Raw genomic sequence first — 13,136 nt, 5'->3', positions numbered from 1 at the left:
TTAATAAAAAAAAATACTTCAGAAATGTTGTGTACAGCTAACCAAGGAATAAATTAAGTAATCTTTTTAAATGTTTATATAAATTGATATTAAGAAGATCACGATGAACTGTTTTCATTCAGATCCTTCATTAAGTTGTTTTGCATTGGTTTGTTTCCCTCTTGCAGGACATTTAGCTTCTCTGTAAGCGTTCTGTGTATGTAGCATTGTATCCAAGGCTCGGCCTTGGGTCCCCTCAGCGTTTGCCATTGTGTGTTTGGTTGACCTCCGAGACCTTCCAGGGTTTGCTGGGGTCTAAAGGGGATTCGGCAGCTGCCTCTCCTTAAACACACACACAGCCTCAGTGTGCTATGGCAGCCATGCGTTTCTATGGGCCTCACCTTCCCCCGCCGATTTCCCCTCGTTTCCCTTCCCCCCCGCTTTAACTTTACTGGGGATTCAACTGATCAGCTGCAATAGTTGAACATATATGGCTTTGCGCATTAGTTTTGTGGCACTCCACCCTTTCCCTTTCACTCAACTCCCGCTGAAAAGAGTGAGCGAGTTGGATTTCATCGGATGGGATTTGAGGAATTCTGGGATGCAGTTGGACAGGAGGGGTCAGTGTTAGAGGAACAATGTCCAACGCTACACAGCAAAAGGGAAACAGATGTCGGCAAGGTATGCCATCCAATAAAACTCCTGATTACACAAGTGGAAAGAATTCCTACCTCATTCTGAGGAAAATTGGGCCAAACCTCAGTTTGTCCTGAAGCTTAAGAAAAGAGTGCTTGTTTAAGACTACGAATCCCACACAGATTGTTTCGTCAGTCCGATTACATGTCGATGACACTAGGTACAGGGGTGAAGACAAGACTCTGACATGTTTTGATCACTTCTAGAGGTGGCCTAGTGAAAAAAATGCATGTTGTGTGTGAATCAGACCCTCCAAGATTTCACCATTCTGTGATTGCTTAATTAAACACAAAGTCAAGCAAATGTCACCATTTTGTGGAGCTCGCTATTTTAAAATATTGACTTTGCATTTATTTTGGAACAATTAGCTTCATTTTCAAATATGGGACAGCAAACTTTAGATGTAAACACTGGTTTCTCTCTGTTTCCTTTATATAAATTACAGAGACCAATGGTTTTCGAGGTAAAAAAATTAATAAAGGATTACAATTTGTAAATTTGTGTATATGTTTACAGCAAACAATAAAATAAATGCTACAAAATTAGCCATGTTTTGTGAAAAATCTGTCATTTTAGTTGCAAAAATAAGATTTTTCCCCCCACAAAAATCTGATGGGACTGGTAAACCCTCAAAATGTGATTACAAAATAGACCACCCACCACATACTGACCAAATGGGATCATTATGGGATGCTTTTTGAAAATACACAATGACAACATGAGTAGGTGCAGCCATTGAAACCTTATTGCCTTGAGACTTGTGGTTCCATTAACTTCCATTGATTTTCAGAAATAAAAACAAATTTTCCTGCTTGATGTTGCAAACTTGTGTTTTCTTATAATATTATTTATATTTTTATGTATTGTTATAAACACAATTGGTTGTAAAGCAAGTAGTTTGACCGTTTACTGGCGATTTTTCTATTCTTAGTCATTTCCCCATAGGCAAATGAATCGGATTCGCAGAAAAGAGCACACTTCTGCATTTCTTTATTGACCATTTTGTGAGATGTAAAAAATTAAGAGACCACTTAAAAATAATTGGATATAGGTTTGAGTAAAGTGTTAAAATATGGTATATTTCATCAGCACCAATAGAGTAGTGGTTAGTGCGTCGATACATGCACTCCGGTGCTCATGGCGAAACAAGTTCGATTTTCGCCTCAAGGTTCTTTGCCAATCCTTCCCCTCTCTTTGCTCCCCACGCTTTCCTAACGATACTCTCTACCATCCTTTCCATTAAAGGTAAGAGCCTTGAGCCTTGAAAAAAATATTATTTAAAACATTTAATAAACTGTGTATATATATATATATATATATATATATATATATATATATATATGTGTATATATATATATATATGTGTATATATATATATATATATATATATATATATGTGTGTATATATATATATATATATATATATATATATATATATATATATATATATATATATATGTGTGTATATATATATATATATATATATATATATATATATATATATATATATATATATATATATATATATATATATATTATAATAGCAAATTTCCTGCTGGAAAAAAAAATATTATTTTTTTGTTTAGTACTAAAAATAGCCATGTTTTCATCCCAAAGTTATGAAATTAATTCAAAGTAGTGTTGTCACAATACTGGAATTCGATACCAATTGGTACAGAAATTTTAATAACCTCAATTTCCTCAAATAGTAAACAAAAATATTAGGTTTAGGAACCTACGTACACAGTTTGATTACGATTATCAGGCCATTGATTTGGTTTAATTCAATATCTCGGTGCATCACAGTGCATTGACGATGCTTTCCATAAACATATTTGATATTTTACTCAGCAACAAAATCATTCTTGTATTAAAATTTTTACATTTTAAACATATTTATATATTATTTCAAATACAAAATTTTCCCTTCATACAAGCAGTCAGATGAATGAACTGTATCTTGAACGTATCAAACAAAACTCAAGGACATGCACAGAACAACATGAGCATTCAAGCAAATAAACAAATGTAAATGTTATTCCGCTTGCTTTTTGAGCATTGTTGAGTGCCAACGCCAATGATCGGTCACCTTCTCAACAGAAAGGGCAGCGATTCGTTTTAATGGTCAGCGCGGCTTGCAAGTGACACGAACACTGATGTTAAATGGCCACGGCAAACAGCTGATCCATTATAGGCGATGACGTGTTGAAAAAAACGCACTCTGCAGACACATTCGTATCTGGATCCACAAGTAAAGCTATTGTTGTAACAGCCGACAGAGGATAAACGTTACCTCACGAATACACCAGCAGTTCAAAGACTATGATCTATTTTTGAACCGATACCGAATTGTTCATGTCTGCTTTGTGGTGCATCGAAAAACTTCTTTTGACACACCTATAAAATATTGTGTAAGTAATTCCTAATAATTATTGTGTTCAACAGAACAAAATGGTCTCTTAACTGGGAAACTGGTAAAAAGTATCAAAGCTAAATTAAAGCTTGTGTTCAGATGCCGACAAGTGTTTCCACCAAATCTTTTCATCATGGTCAACTGGGCACTTACGTTTTTGTGCTCAATTCAGGTTCTTAGCTTCTTTTATCGTGCAATACACCAAAATGTGTCATCTTACCGACTCCGAACAGCACAATACTGAACTTTCTAAAGTTATTTTATTGTGAATTCTTCACATTTGTTGGTAGAATAATACACAAGATGTCTGACAGGCCTCTATGAAGTATCATGGGTGAGATTTGTCTCCAGGCTTTGCATAGAAACACCATTTTGTCACGTCATGTGTCGACGGCTTTGTGAAGAAGGTGGGAAAAACCAAACACTTTTGTCGTCTGGGGCCCCTCCTCTGTTGAAAAACCCTGTCGTGGCCTTTTCACAAGACAGGAGGCAGCTTGAAACTCATGTTCAACTCACCTTCTTTGGAAGAAAAAGAGTCTTGTGGCTGTGCTGGGGTATAGTGATGCCATTTAATACAACGCCAAAATGCGTCAGAATCGGTTCTCATGCAGTGCTGTAGGCCTCTAACCTTTCTCCGGGGTTGAGAAAAGTCTGCGTCCTGCTGGAAGGCGCCCGGTTTAAACCCTCGAGACGTCTATGTGTTAGGAGGAGTGTAAGAAAAATGCACCATTGTGGTTTCAGCCCACTGTCTGTGTCTGTTAGCATTCCTCCAGAGTGTCAGCGCTGTCTCGAACAGTGAGGAAAGAGGAGGCTTTCACAACAGATTCAGACTCACTTCCCTTATACCAAAACACCACAATCATCCGCAAGTGTGTCTTTTTTGTCAAAAACATTGTTTGGCTGTGTTTAGTTGAATACATTGCATGTATAGTCTCTAACTAATGCTGTATAACTTTTTTTTATTATAACTTATTGCAATAAAAACATAAATAATCTCATTTATCACAGTGGAGTTCAATGCTGAATACACTAGTCAAGCAGAACCTGCCTTTACCTTGATTTGCCCACCAAAGTCCTCTATCTGTCAGGTGACAGTATGTACATTTTAAACTGAATCTGATTAGTTAAAACTTTTAAAAATGAAGCATTTCACTTCAGTTAGCTTTTTTTTGTAGCTTATCAATAAAATAAATAAATAAAAGATTACATTAAATTTGAAATAACAATCTCTAAACCATCCCCATCATACTACTTCTCTTCTCAGATGGGATGGTGGGTCAAAAAGGTTTCCACGGACCAACTTTGGCCGGCAGGCCCTAGTTTGGGCATTTCTGATGGATGCAATACGGAACAAAAAAAATTTCACATATTTTTCGCTTTGCAAATTTTTCATTGAATTGGCTTCAGCAATTCTAATCATTTTTTAGTTTGTCATCAAAACTCAAAGGGCTCTATTTTGACGGTCCATGCGCAGAGCGCAAAACGCAGGGCGCAAACGCTTTCAGGGTGTGTCAGAAAGCATTTTTGCTAATTTACGGACGGGAAAATCCGCTTTGCGTCATTGCGCATGGGATAAAAGGGTTGAGTTTATTTTCTTAATGAGTTATAGGTGTGTTTTGAGAATAAACCAATTAAAGTCTCATCTCCCATTCCCTTAAGAGCCAGCTGCGTCGCGCCATAAGTGCATTCGCTATTTACAGGATGTAAAGTAAGTCTAAGTGAAAAAACTGAGCATTTCTCTAGTTAACAGTTAACTTTTTTTTTTAACAGAAAACTGTTAAACAGAGCATCTACTGCATGAGAATGAAAGATGGATCACTTTCAGTTTCGCTCTTGGATAGGGAAACCTTTACGCACAGACATCAATTAGTCTATAAATAATTAATTGCGTTTGTTAAGCGCAAATATTCGTTTCAAAACTGTTTCTAAATTCAGTTCTAATTTCCAGCAAATGAATAAATGAACAATTTTAACGAAGTATGTTCAAAAACCTGAGTTATATCCTAAAACATATGCTGTGCCCCTTATGGTCTAAAACCTGACAGGTGGGCAAATCTAAGCTTGTTTTTAATAAAACAAATATAAATATGGATATAATAAATAATACTGCTAATAATAATAACATTATACAAAAGCAAATTGTTATGAATGAACAGAAAAAGCCTCCCGAGATGAAGAAAACATAAAGGCAGTGATTTTTCATATTTATGTAGGCTTTTGTAATATTTTAATCCTTTATATTTATATCCTATATCTATTCTTATTATATCCTATATATATCCTTAATATTTAATTTTTTTTCATATGTAAAGATATTTGCCTATTGCTCTCTTGTGCGTATTAAGCAGTGCGTAAGCGAGGCGCAACTCTGAGCCGGAGTTTAGACCGGGTTTGTTTTGGTCTAATGAAAAATCTTTTATAGTTTCTCAAAATAGCGGCGCGCCAGCAGTTTGCCTCAGAACGCCTTCCTTTTTAGACCAGAACGCCTATGGGCGCACAAATGAACGCTAATGCATTTGCTATTTAAACAGCATAGAGTCAAAACAACTCTTGCGCCAAGCTGAAACGCCAAACAAGTATTGCGCTGCGCCTTGCGCCACATTGCGCTGGGTGTATGATAGGGCCCAAAATGTTTTTTGATTGAAGTGTGATGGTTACTGAATGTTATATGGCACATATTCTGTCCATGTAACTTAAAGTAATATCTGTTTTTTAATTTAATTTTTTTTTTTTTTTTTTTTTTTTTTTTTTTGAGCTGAACAATGTGTAAGATTTTGCCATGTCAGCTCAAGTTTGGGGTTACAATTGTTTTATTTTAATTTTGAGAAATAATGAATGAAGATCTTTTGGTTCTACTTGACCTCATGTTTAGTTGATATTTTTAATAAATATGCAAAATATGAGTAAAAAGTTTCATGAAAACTATTCCAAAATTCTATATTATATGTGCAAATTTAAATTGTAGATTAGATCAGTGATCAATCAGAAGTACTTTTAACCTATTTTCCTCGCCAGATCTGTTGTGGATTGAGGCTAAATTATAACTAAACTTGACAAAAAGGGTGATAGAAATGTATGGCGTTGTATTTTGAAGCTGTATTGTCATCACTGTTACATCACTAGAAAACGTTTGCCTTATCAAATTCAGCCTGAGGCGTGCATATTATTGATTTTTAAGCTTTTTCTATGATCTCAGAGCCGCATATGTGTTGGTGTACATTTGATGGCGAGGCTGCTCATCACATCCGGATGAATGACCTAAAGCAGGCATACATGCAAATAAGGATGCTCATTTCCATATACTGATCTCTTATTATTTTACTATGCCTTGGTATACCCTGATTGTCATGACAGGGCATCTTTAAGTAGCACAACACAAACTTTCAGTAAATTTAAAACATTTTAAGGCCTAAAATTTAGTTTTTAGATGTTTAGACTTTAAGACGCCGCAAACACCCTAAACAATTACTGAGGAAAAACTAATCGGAGTAATTTGAGTGTCTGTAATTCAATACTCTACATCACTGACTATGTTCATAAGCTACTTCTTACAGAGAAGGCAAAATGTACCAGCTTTCCTCCCAGCCCCCGCAAGACTCCACCATACTGCCTAAATTACTAAGAAAGGAAGGTGCTAATTTAAAATAATGTGCACTTATTTCTTTTCCATCTCGCTTCTTTCTTTTCCTGACGGAGAATGAGAGTCAGCCACTCCGCAGGGCAGCTTTACAGAAATAAATCAGGTGGACACCCCTCCCTGGCAGCCACTGGCAAACACCCCAATCCCAAACCGCCCCCCTCCCCTTCCACTGGCCAACGTGCAGGAAGAGCTCTGAGTCTGCAAAGACGGCGCACAGGAAGTCTTTGTTCAGAAAGCTACTTTCCCCAGGAACAATATGCTGCATTAATACGGCCGTCACTCAATCTTGACCTGCCCGTTTGAGCGTTTATAATCTCATTCATCATTCAGGGAGAAGACATGATAGAGTAAACTGTCATGGGTTTCATTCGGCAAACAAAGACATCTAGCTGCAGGCGCTTTTTAAAATAGTAAAAAAAAAATGGCTGCATTTCTTAGTGTCTGATTGCACAGGTATTGAGTGTCAAAAACTCCCAACAGCTTTTGCAACATAAAAAGCGTGGATTCTTTCCAGTAATGACTTCATGATGAGTGCATCGCATGCATTCAAATGAAAATGAATTTACTCGCATGTCTCGGGAAATGCAAATAGCATGTGAGTTTAGGCCCATGCGACAGATAAGTTGCACTCTGGACTGTCATGAGCACACTTAGGATGTAGCGATGTTTTATATAATGTTCGGTTTTTTTTTACAGACTTTGCTTTTTGACTCTTCTAAAGCATAAAAACTATAATATGGTTGCAGATATTTAAACCAGTTAAACTTTGCTGACCCGCTACGGGATCCGTGACGTCATCGACTTTCGCTTTAAGATTTAAAAGGCTAGCATTGCACCAGACCCCCGTAAGTGGTTTCGTTTGAAAGTGTAGAATCTATATTTTATGCACATATGCATCACTTTGGTTTTTATTCTACTGTAAAAAGTTAATTATACTTAAATACACAATATTTTGGATACCTGAGCTGGGTATTGAACATTGGTTCATTTTCATATTTTTCATGTGGTTCATATATGACACATGTACAATACAGTTCTAGCATTCTTTTTACTGAATTATATTCACATATCAAACAGTTGCCGAATGAATCGCGGCGTTTCCATGGCGCAGAAGTGAAAACAATACATTTATGATCAATAAGCAGCCCCAGATAGCACAGACAGCTGTCATCTCTTACCTTATGCTGTGCGCTTCAGGGCCATTCTCCTCTGTTTTTCAGGCGATGTGCATAAGTATATATGTCTGATGTGGTCCAAGCACAGTGAATTATGTTAGATCAAACAAAAGAATAGTGAAATATGTAAACAATGATTGAACCCTGTGGCTTGTACAGCACCTCTCATCAGTTGGAATACAATAACTTTTGCATAGATTATGGCAGAGACATTTTTCTTTTTCCCTATGATTACAGACATGTGCAGGAACCACCAAAATTAATTACAGCACGCTAGACCACACAGAACCTAAAATGTACACTTTCAAATTTGAGTTTAAAAAAATGTACAAAAAGTGCCTTTTCTTATAGGTGTTTATAATAACACAGACAACATATACAGTTATTTTAAACACTTTCAATGACGTTTTATGAAAATTCAAAGGGTTTTCTTTAAAATTATACCAAATTTTTGCATTTACACCTCTGCATGTGGATTTGGGAAGCTTTTAAATTGGGGTAAGCAAAATCCAGGCAGAAATCCTAAAATAGCAGCAGAGTTTAACTGGTTAAAAAACATGTCAAGTAAACATGTTTATCTGAAAAACAATGCTGAAGTCAATTATTCTCTTTTGTAAGTGTGTTACGTGCCAGAATGTCTGTCTTTGTTTTGGTTTTTTTAACCTGTCCAATGCCAGTTTAGCCAATTATATTTCAGCACCCCGGGTTGCCTTGATGGAAAACAGCGCGTTTCCTTAATTCAGTCAGAAAGGCTCTCGAAGCATGTGTCCGTGATAGTAATGCAACCTTTGGTTGACAGTAGCAGACTCGGAAATGAGACGCAGATTCAGAGTTACACATGAGGTTATTAATTAGCAAATAATATAAATATTAAGAATTTAAACAGTAGGTGAGCATTTTACACTGTAACATTGTGTCATAACAGCACGCTTTGTGATGAGATTTGCAGTGATAAGCAACTGGGCTGTTTGCACCAGACAAAACATGGCAGAAATTTAAATACAGCCATTCAGAAGCACAGAATATGCACTCATGAAATGGTAAGCTTATAATCTAATTAATTCATATTAAACCTCTCAGTATTGGGGCGTGCGAGAGATCTGCAGAGTGGATGGCAACATCAACAGCCTGACGTATCAAGACATTTGTGCTGCCAATTACATTACAAACCACAGGAGAGGGCAAATTCTTCAGCAGGATACAGCTCCTTCTCATACTTCAGCCTCCACATCAAAGTGCCTGAAAGCAAAGAAGGTCAAGTTGCTCCAGGATTGGCCAGCCCAGTCACTAAACATGAACATTATTGAGCATGTCTGGAGTAAGATAATGGAGGAGGCATTGAAGATGAATCCGAAGTATCTTGATGAACTCTGGGAGTCCTGCAAGAATGGTTTCTTTGCCAGATGACTTTATTAATAAGTGATTTGAGTCACTGCAGAGATTTATGGATGCAGTCCTCCAAGCTCATGGGCGTCATACACAATATTAATTCTTTTTCCATTACATCATGACTTTATATTCTATACTGTACATCATTTCTGTAAAGTCAGCAAAATCAGATCTTACTGTCCTAATTAAAAAATTGAAAATCAAGGCATGATCATATTTTATTTTGGTTAAATAAAAACAATCTAGAGGCCTTTGGCTTTCATATAAGCCACTTTGATACAAAATGATCAACTAGAAGTCAAGTTATTTGTTGTTCCTAAAACTTGGATAGGCGACAAGACTTTTATCAGTTAGTGTATATAATTTTCTAACAAAATAAAGGGAAAGTTTCTTAAAATACAAACAACTCCATTAAACTGCAGGTACTGAACAGTACAGTAGTGTATTAAAAAATACTGCCCACCACTCACTTTAATACTCGACCGAAGAAAAAAAAAAACTCAGTTGTACAACTGAATGTGGTAAAATCAGCAGCATTTTTTGTTTTGTTTCATTATTTGAGCTTAAAATCTGTTGCAGGTTACTCGTTGATAGTTACTCTAGTTGTCTAGTTTTTTTTTTTTTTTCATGTATTTGATTAGGTCCGTAGCATTTACAGCAACTGACACCCGTTCGCTAAATGTGAAAAATGGAAAGCCGTCTATTTTCAGAAGTAGTAATGTCAGGACGCTTTCCAGAAACTGTAATTGCAAGCTTTTCAGAAACAAACCCAATTCCCAGCAACCCACTTGGTTTCAACCTCCCATCTGTCACTTTCTCTCTATCTCTCTCTCTCTCAGTCTCTCTCTCTTTCTCTCTCTCTATCCATTTTTTTTGTTTTTGTTAAAAATTCAGGCATGTCCTGGCTCCACTCCCTATATCAGTTTGCGTTATTTTTCCTCCCTGTAATGCAAGCCTTGTGACTGGAATCTTATTTTGTCACGTTTGCTGGAATAGCACCGATTCTGAGGCCTTTCTTTAGTGGAAAACGCTAAACGTAGAGATTTCAAAGAGTCATGCTGAAGCTTGCGTACTCTGTAATGACTTAAAATAGCTACTCTTTTGGCAGTTACATATTTGGTTGGGGATTTTTTTTTTTTTTTTTTTTTCCACAATTGGGAAATCCTAGCTGGTTTGGATTAGGATACTGCAATTATGGCAGTTCAAATATCGGAGTATTTGGAGATCTGTCCAATTGCGCATGTGGTGTACAGCTGTTTGGCGAGTGTAAACAGACGCGGGCTCATTTGTTCGTTTGTTTCCTGTTTTGTTCGGTTAATTGAAATGAGTTGGTTTGACCACCTACAGTCGTCGGTTTTCTTAAAGCGACAGTTCGTCTTATGCTCATTCTGAAGTGCTGTTTGACTTTAAAGAAGATATTTAGAATAATGTTCACACTGCTCTTTTTTGTAAAGTGATCAAATGACTTTTACTTTAATTAATATTTACTTTTAATGTTAAATAATATAACAATGGATTTTAAATAATGCTAAAAATAACACTGATATTAAAAATGACTTATTTAAAAAAATAAAATAAGAAAAGAAAAATAAAGCTAATTCACTATTACTACTATAAATAATGCAAATAATTAGGACAAAGATGGAAATATTTAGAGCAATGTTCACACTGCTCTTTCTTGCTTTATTTTATTTTTTATTTTTCTTAAAAATGTATTAATTAATATAAAAGTGGATTTTAAGAAATGCAAAAAATAACACTTATATTAAAAATGACTGATTTAAAATAAATAAAAACAAAAAAATAAAGCTAATTCAGTATTACTACTATAAATAATGCAAATATTGGGACAAAGAATGAAATATTTAGAGCAATGTTAACACTGCTCTTTTTTTCTTAGCTTTATTTATTTATTTTTTCTTGAAAATGGATTAATATAACAATGGATTTTAAATAATGCTGAAAATAACACTGGTTTTAATACAAGTTCGAATAATCTTTACTTTGACAAATAAATAGAAAATAAAAATGACCATATAAAAATTAAAAACTAAACAATTACTATAAATAATTTAGTAAAAATACTAAAATAATACAAACTACTACTATGAATAATACCAATTATTGGAACTATTTAGACCAATGTTCACACTGCTCTTCCTTTTCTTTTTCGTCAAGTGACCAGAATCACCAGATGATTTTTATATAATATAATATATATAAAATCGATTTTAAATAATGCTAAAAATAACCCTGACATTAATACAAGTTATAATAGTATTTACTTTGACAAAATAATGAAACCAAAATTAAAACATAAATATAAAGCTAATTCACTATTACTACTTTCAATAATACAGATTATTGGGACAAAAAAGGAAATATTTAGAGCAATGTTCACACTGCTCTTTTTTTCGTGAAGTGAATTTCTTATTTAATAATTCTGCAATTTTATTATATACGAAGAGTTCAGAATACAAAAACCTCTAAAGTGCCATCTGACATTTTCTTCTAAAATAATTTTTTTTCAGTCTCCTGTTTATGATCAGTTATGCAAATGTAAATAATGCAAATAACCTATTTTTTGTCCTGAAAGAGAAATTAGTGTAAGTGAAATTCTTCTAAAATCTGAGTTTTTCTCAGGCTCTAGCATGTAGGTTCAGTAATTACACTTTTATGGCAAAAAAAAAAAAGATTATTTTCATTCCCTTTAATGTAAATAACTGATCATAAACATAGAAGGCTGAAAATAATTTTGCTTTTTAAAGACAGTTTTAGATGGCACTTACACCATAATAATATACACTATTGTAGACTTTAAATAATGCTAAAAAATAAAATCACACTGACAATATCAAATTTATAACAAATGCAATTAAATTGTTTATTTTTTGACAAATTTATGAAAATTAAAATTCACTTGAAGAAAAAATATTCACTATAATATTAAAATAACTCTAATTATACTACAAATTATTAGGGAAAAAAAGAGAAATATTTAAACCCATGTTCACACTGCTCTTGTCCATGCAGTAAAAGTAAATGGTGACCAAATGGTTTCTGTTTGTTGACAGGTCATAAATGTGGACGGCACTAACAGGATGACTATTCTGGAGGACAAACTGCCTCATATCTTTGGTTTTACGCTGCTGGGGGAGTACATCTACTGGACGGACTGGCAGAGGAGGAGCATCGAGAGAGTTCACATCGCCAACTCCACCCGAGAGGTGATTGTGGAGCAGCTGCCAGACCTTATGGGCCTCAAAGCCACCAAAGTCATGGAAGCTGAAGGTGAGAGCTCAGCTTTTTCTGGCTTTCCTGACTTAAAATTGAGACGGTGGTATCAGCATTACTCTGAAAAGTACACTGAAAGTTGTAGTTTTATTTTTATTATTTAAGATGATTATTAATTGTATTTAATTAACTAAGAGGGTAAAATTAAATCTGATAAATCCATTTTATTATTTACTGTGCGTGTAGGGCTGGGGAATATGGCAAAAAGAAAATCCCCCTAAAGTATGATCTATTGATTTGATTTTTTTATTTGATTGATTTTTTATTCTGTGTGTAACTAGTCCGTTTTATGACAACATTACAGATCATTCTCTTAATTAGTAACTTGAAAACCATCTGGTTGTGTGCATGTATATTTCTGTGTTTTTCAAATATGCTTGCATATACACGCATTACACGTTATTATAAAGAAAGGTTCTTATTATTATTATTAATATTATTATTAAAGATTTATTTTTTAAAAATTACATTTTTTAAACATAAACAACCATCAAGGACAGAGGTGGAAAAGAAAAAGGAAAAAAAATAGAGAATACAAAACAAACTGAAT

The 13,136-nt window shown here is 34.7% G+C and overlaps 1 protein-coding gene across 2 annotated transcripts in view; it reads left to right on the top strand.

Annotated features, from left to right (window-relative positions):
- lrp5 (low density lipoprotein receptor-related protein 5) overlaps nucleotides 1–13,136 on the top strand; it is a 127,145-nt gene that overhangs the window by 79,862 nt on the left and 34,147 nt on the right. For both annotated transcript variants that reach the window (NM_001430956.2, NM_001177458.3), the window contains 1 exon segment: nucleotides 12,367–12,583. In NM_001430956.2, the coding sequence (NP_001417885.2) occupies nucleotides 12,367–12,583 (217 nt within the window).

This window comes from Danio rerio, chromosome 25, assembly GCF_052040795.2.
Source record: "Danio rerio strain M-AB ecotype USA chromosome 25, GRCz13ab, whole genome shotgun sequence".
Taxonomy (NCBI): domain Eukaryota; kingdom Metazoa; phylum Chordata; class Actinopteri; order Cypriniformes; family Danionidae; genus Danio; species Danio rerio.
This window is presented reverse-complemented; position numbering and strand designations above follow the sequence as displayed.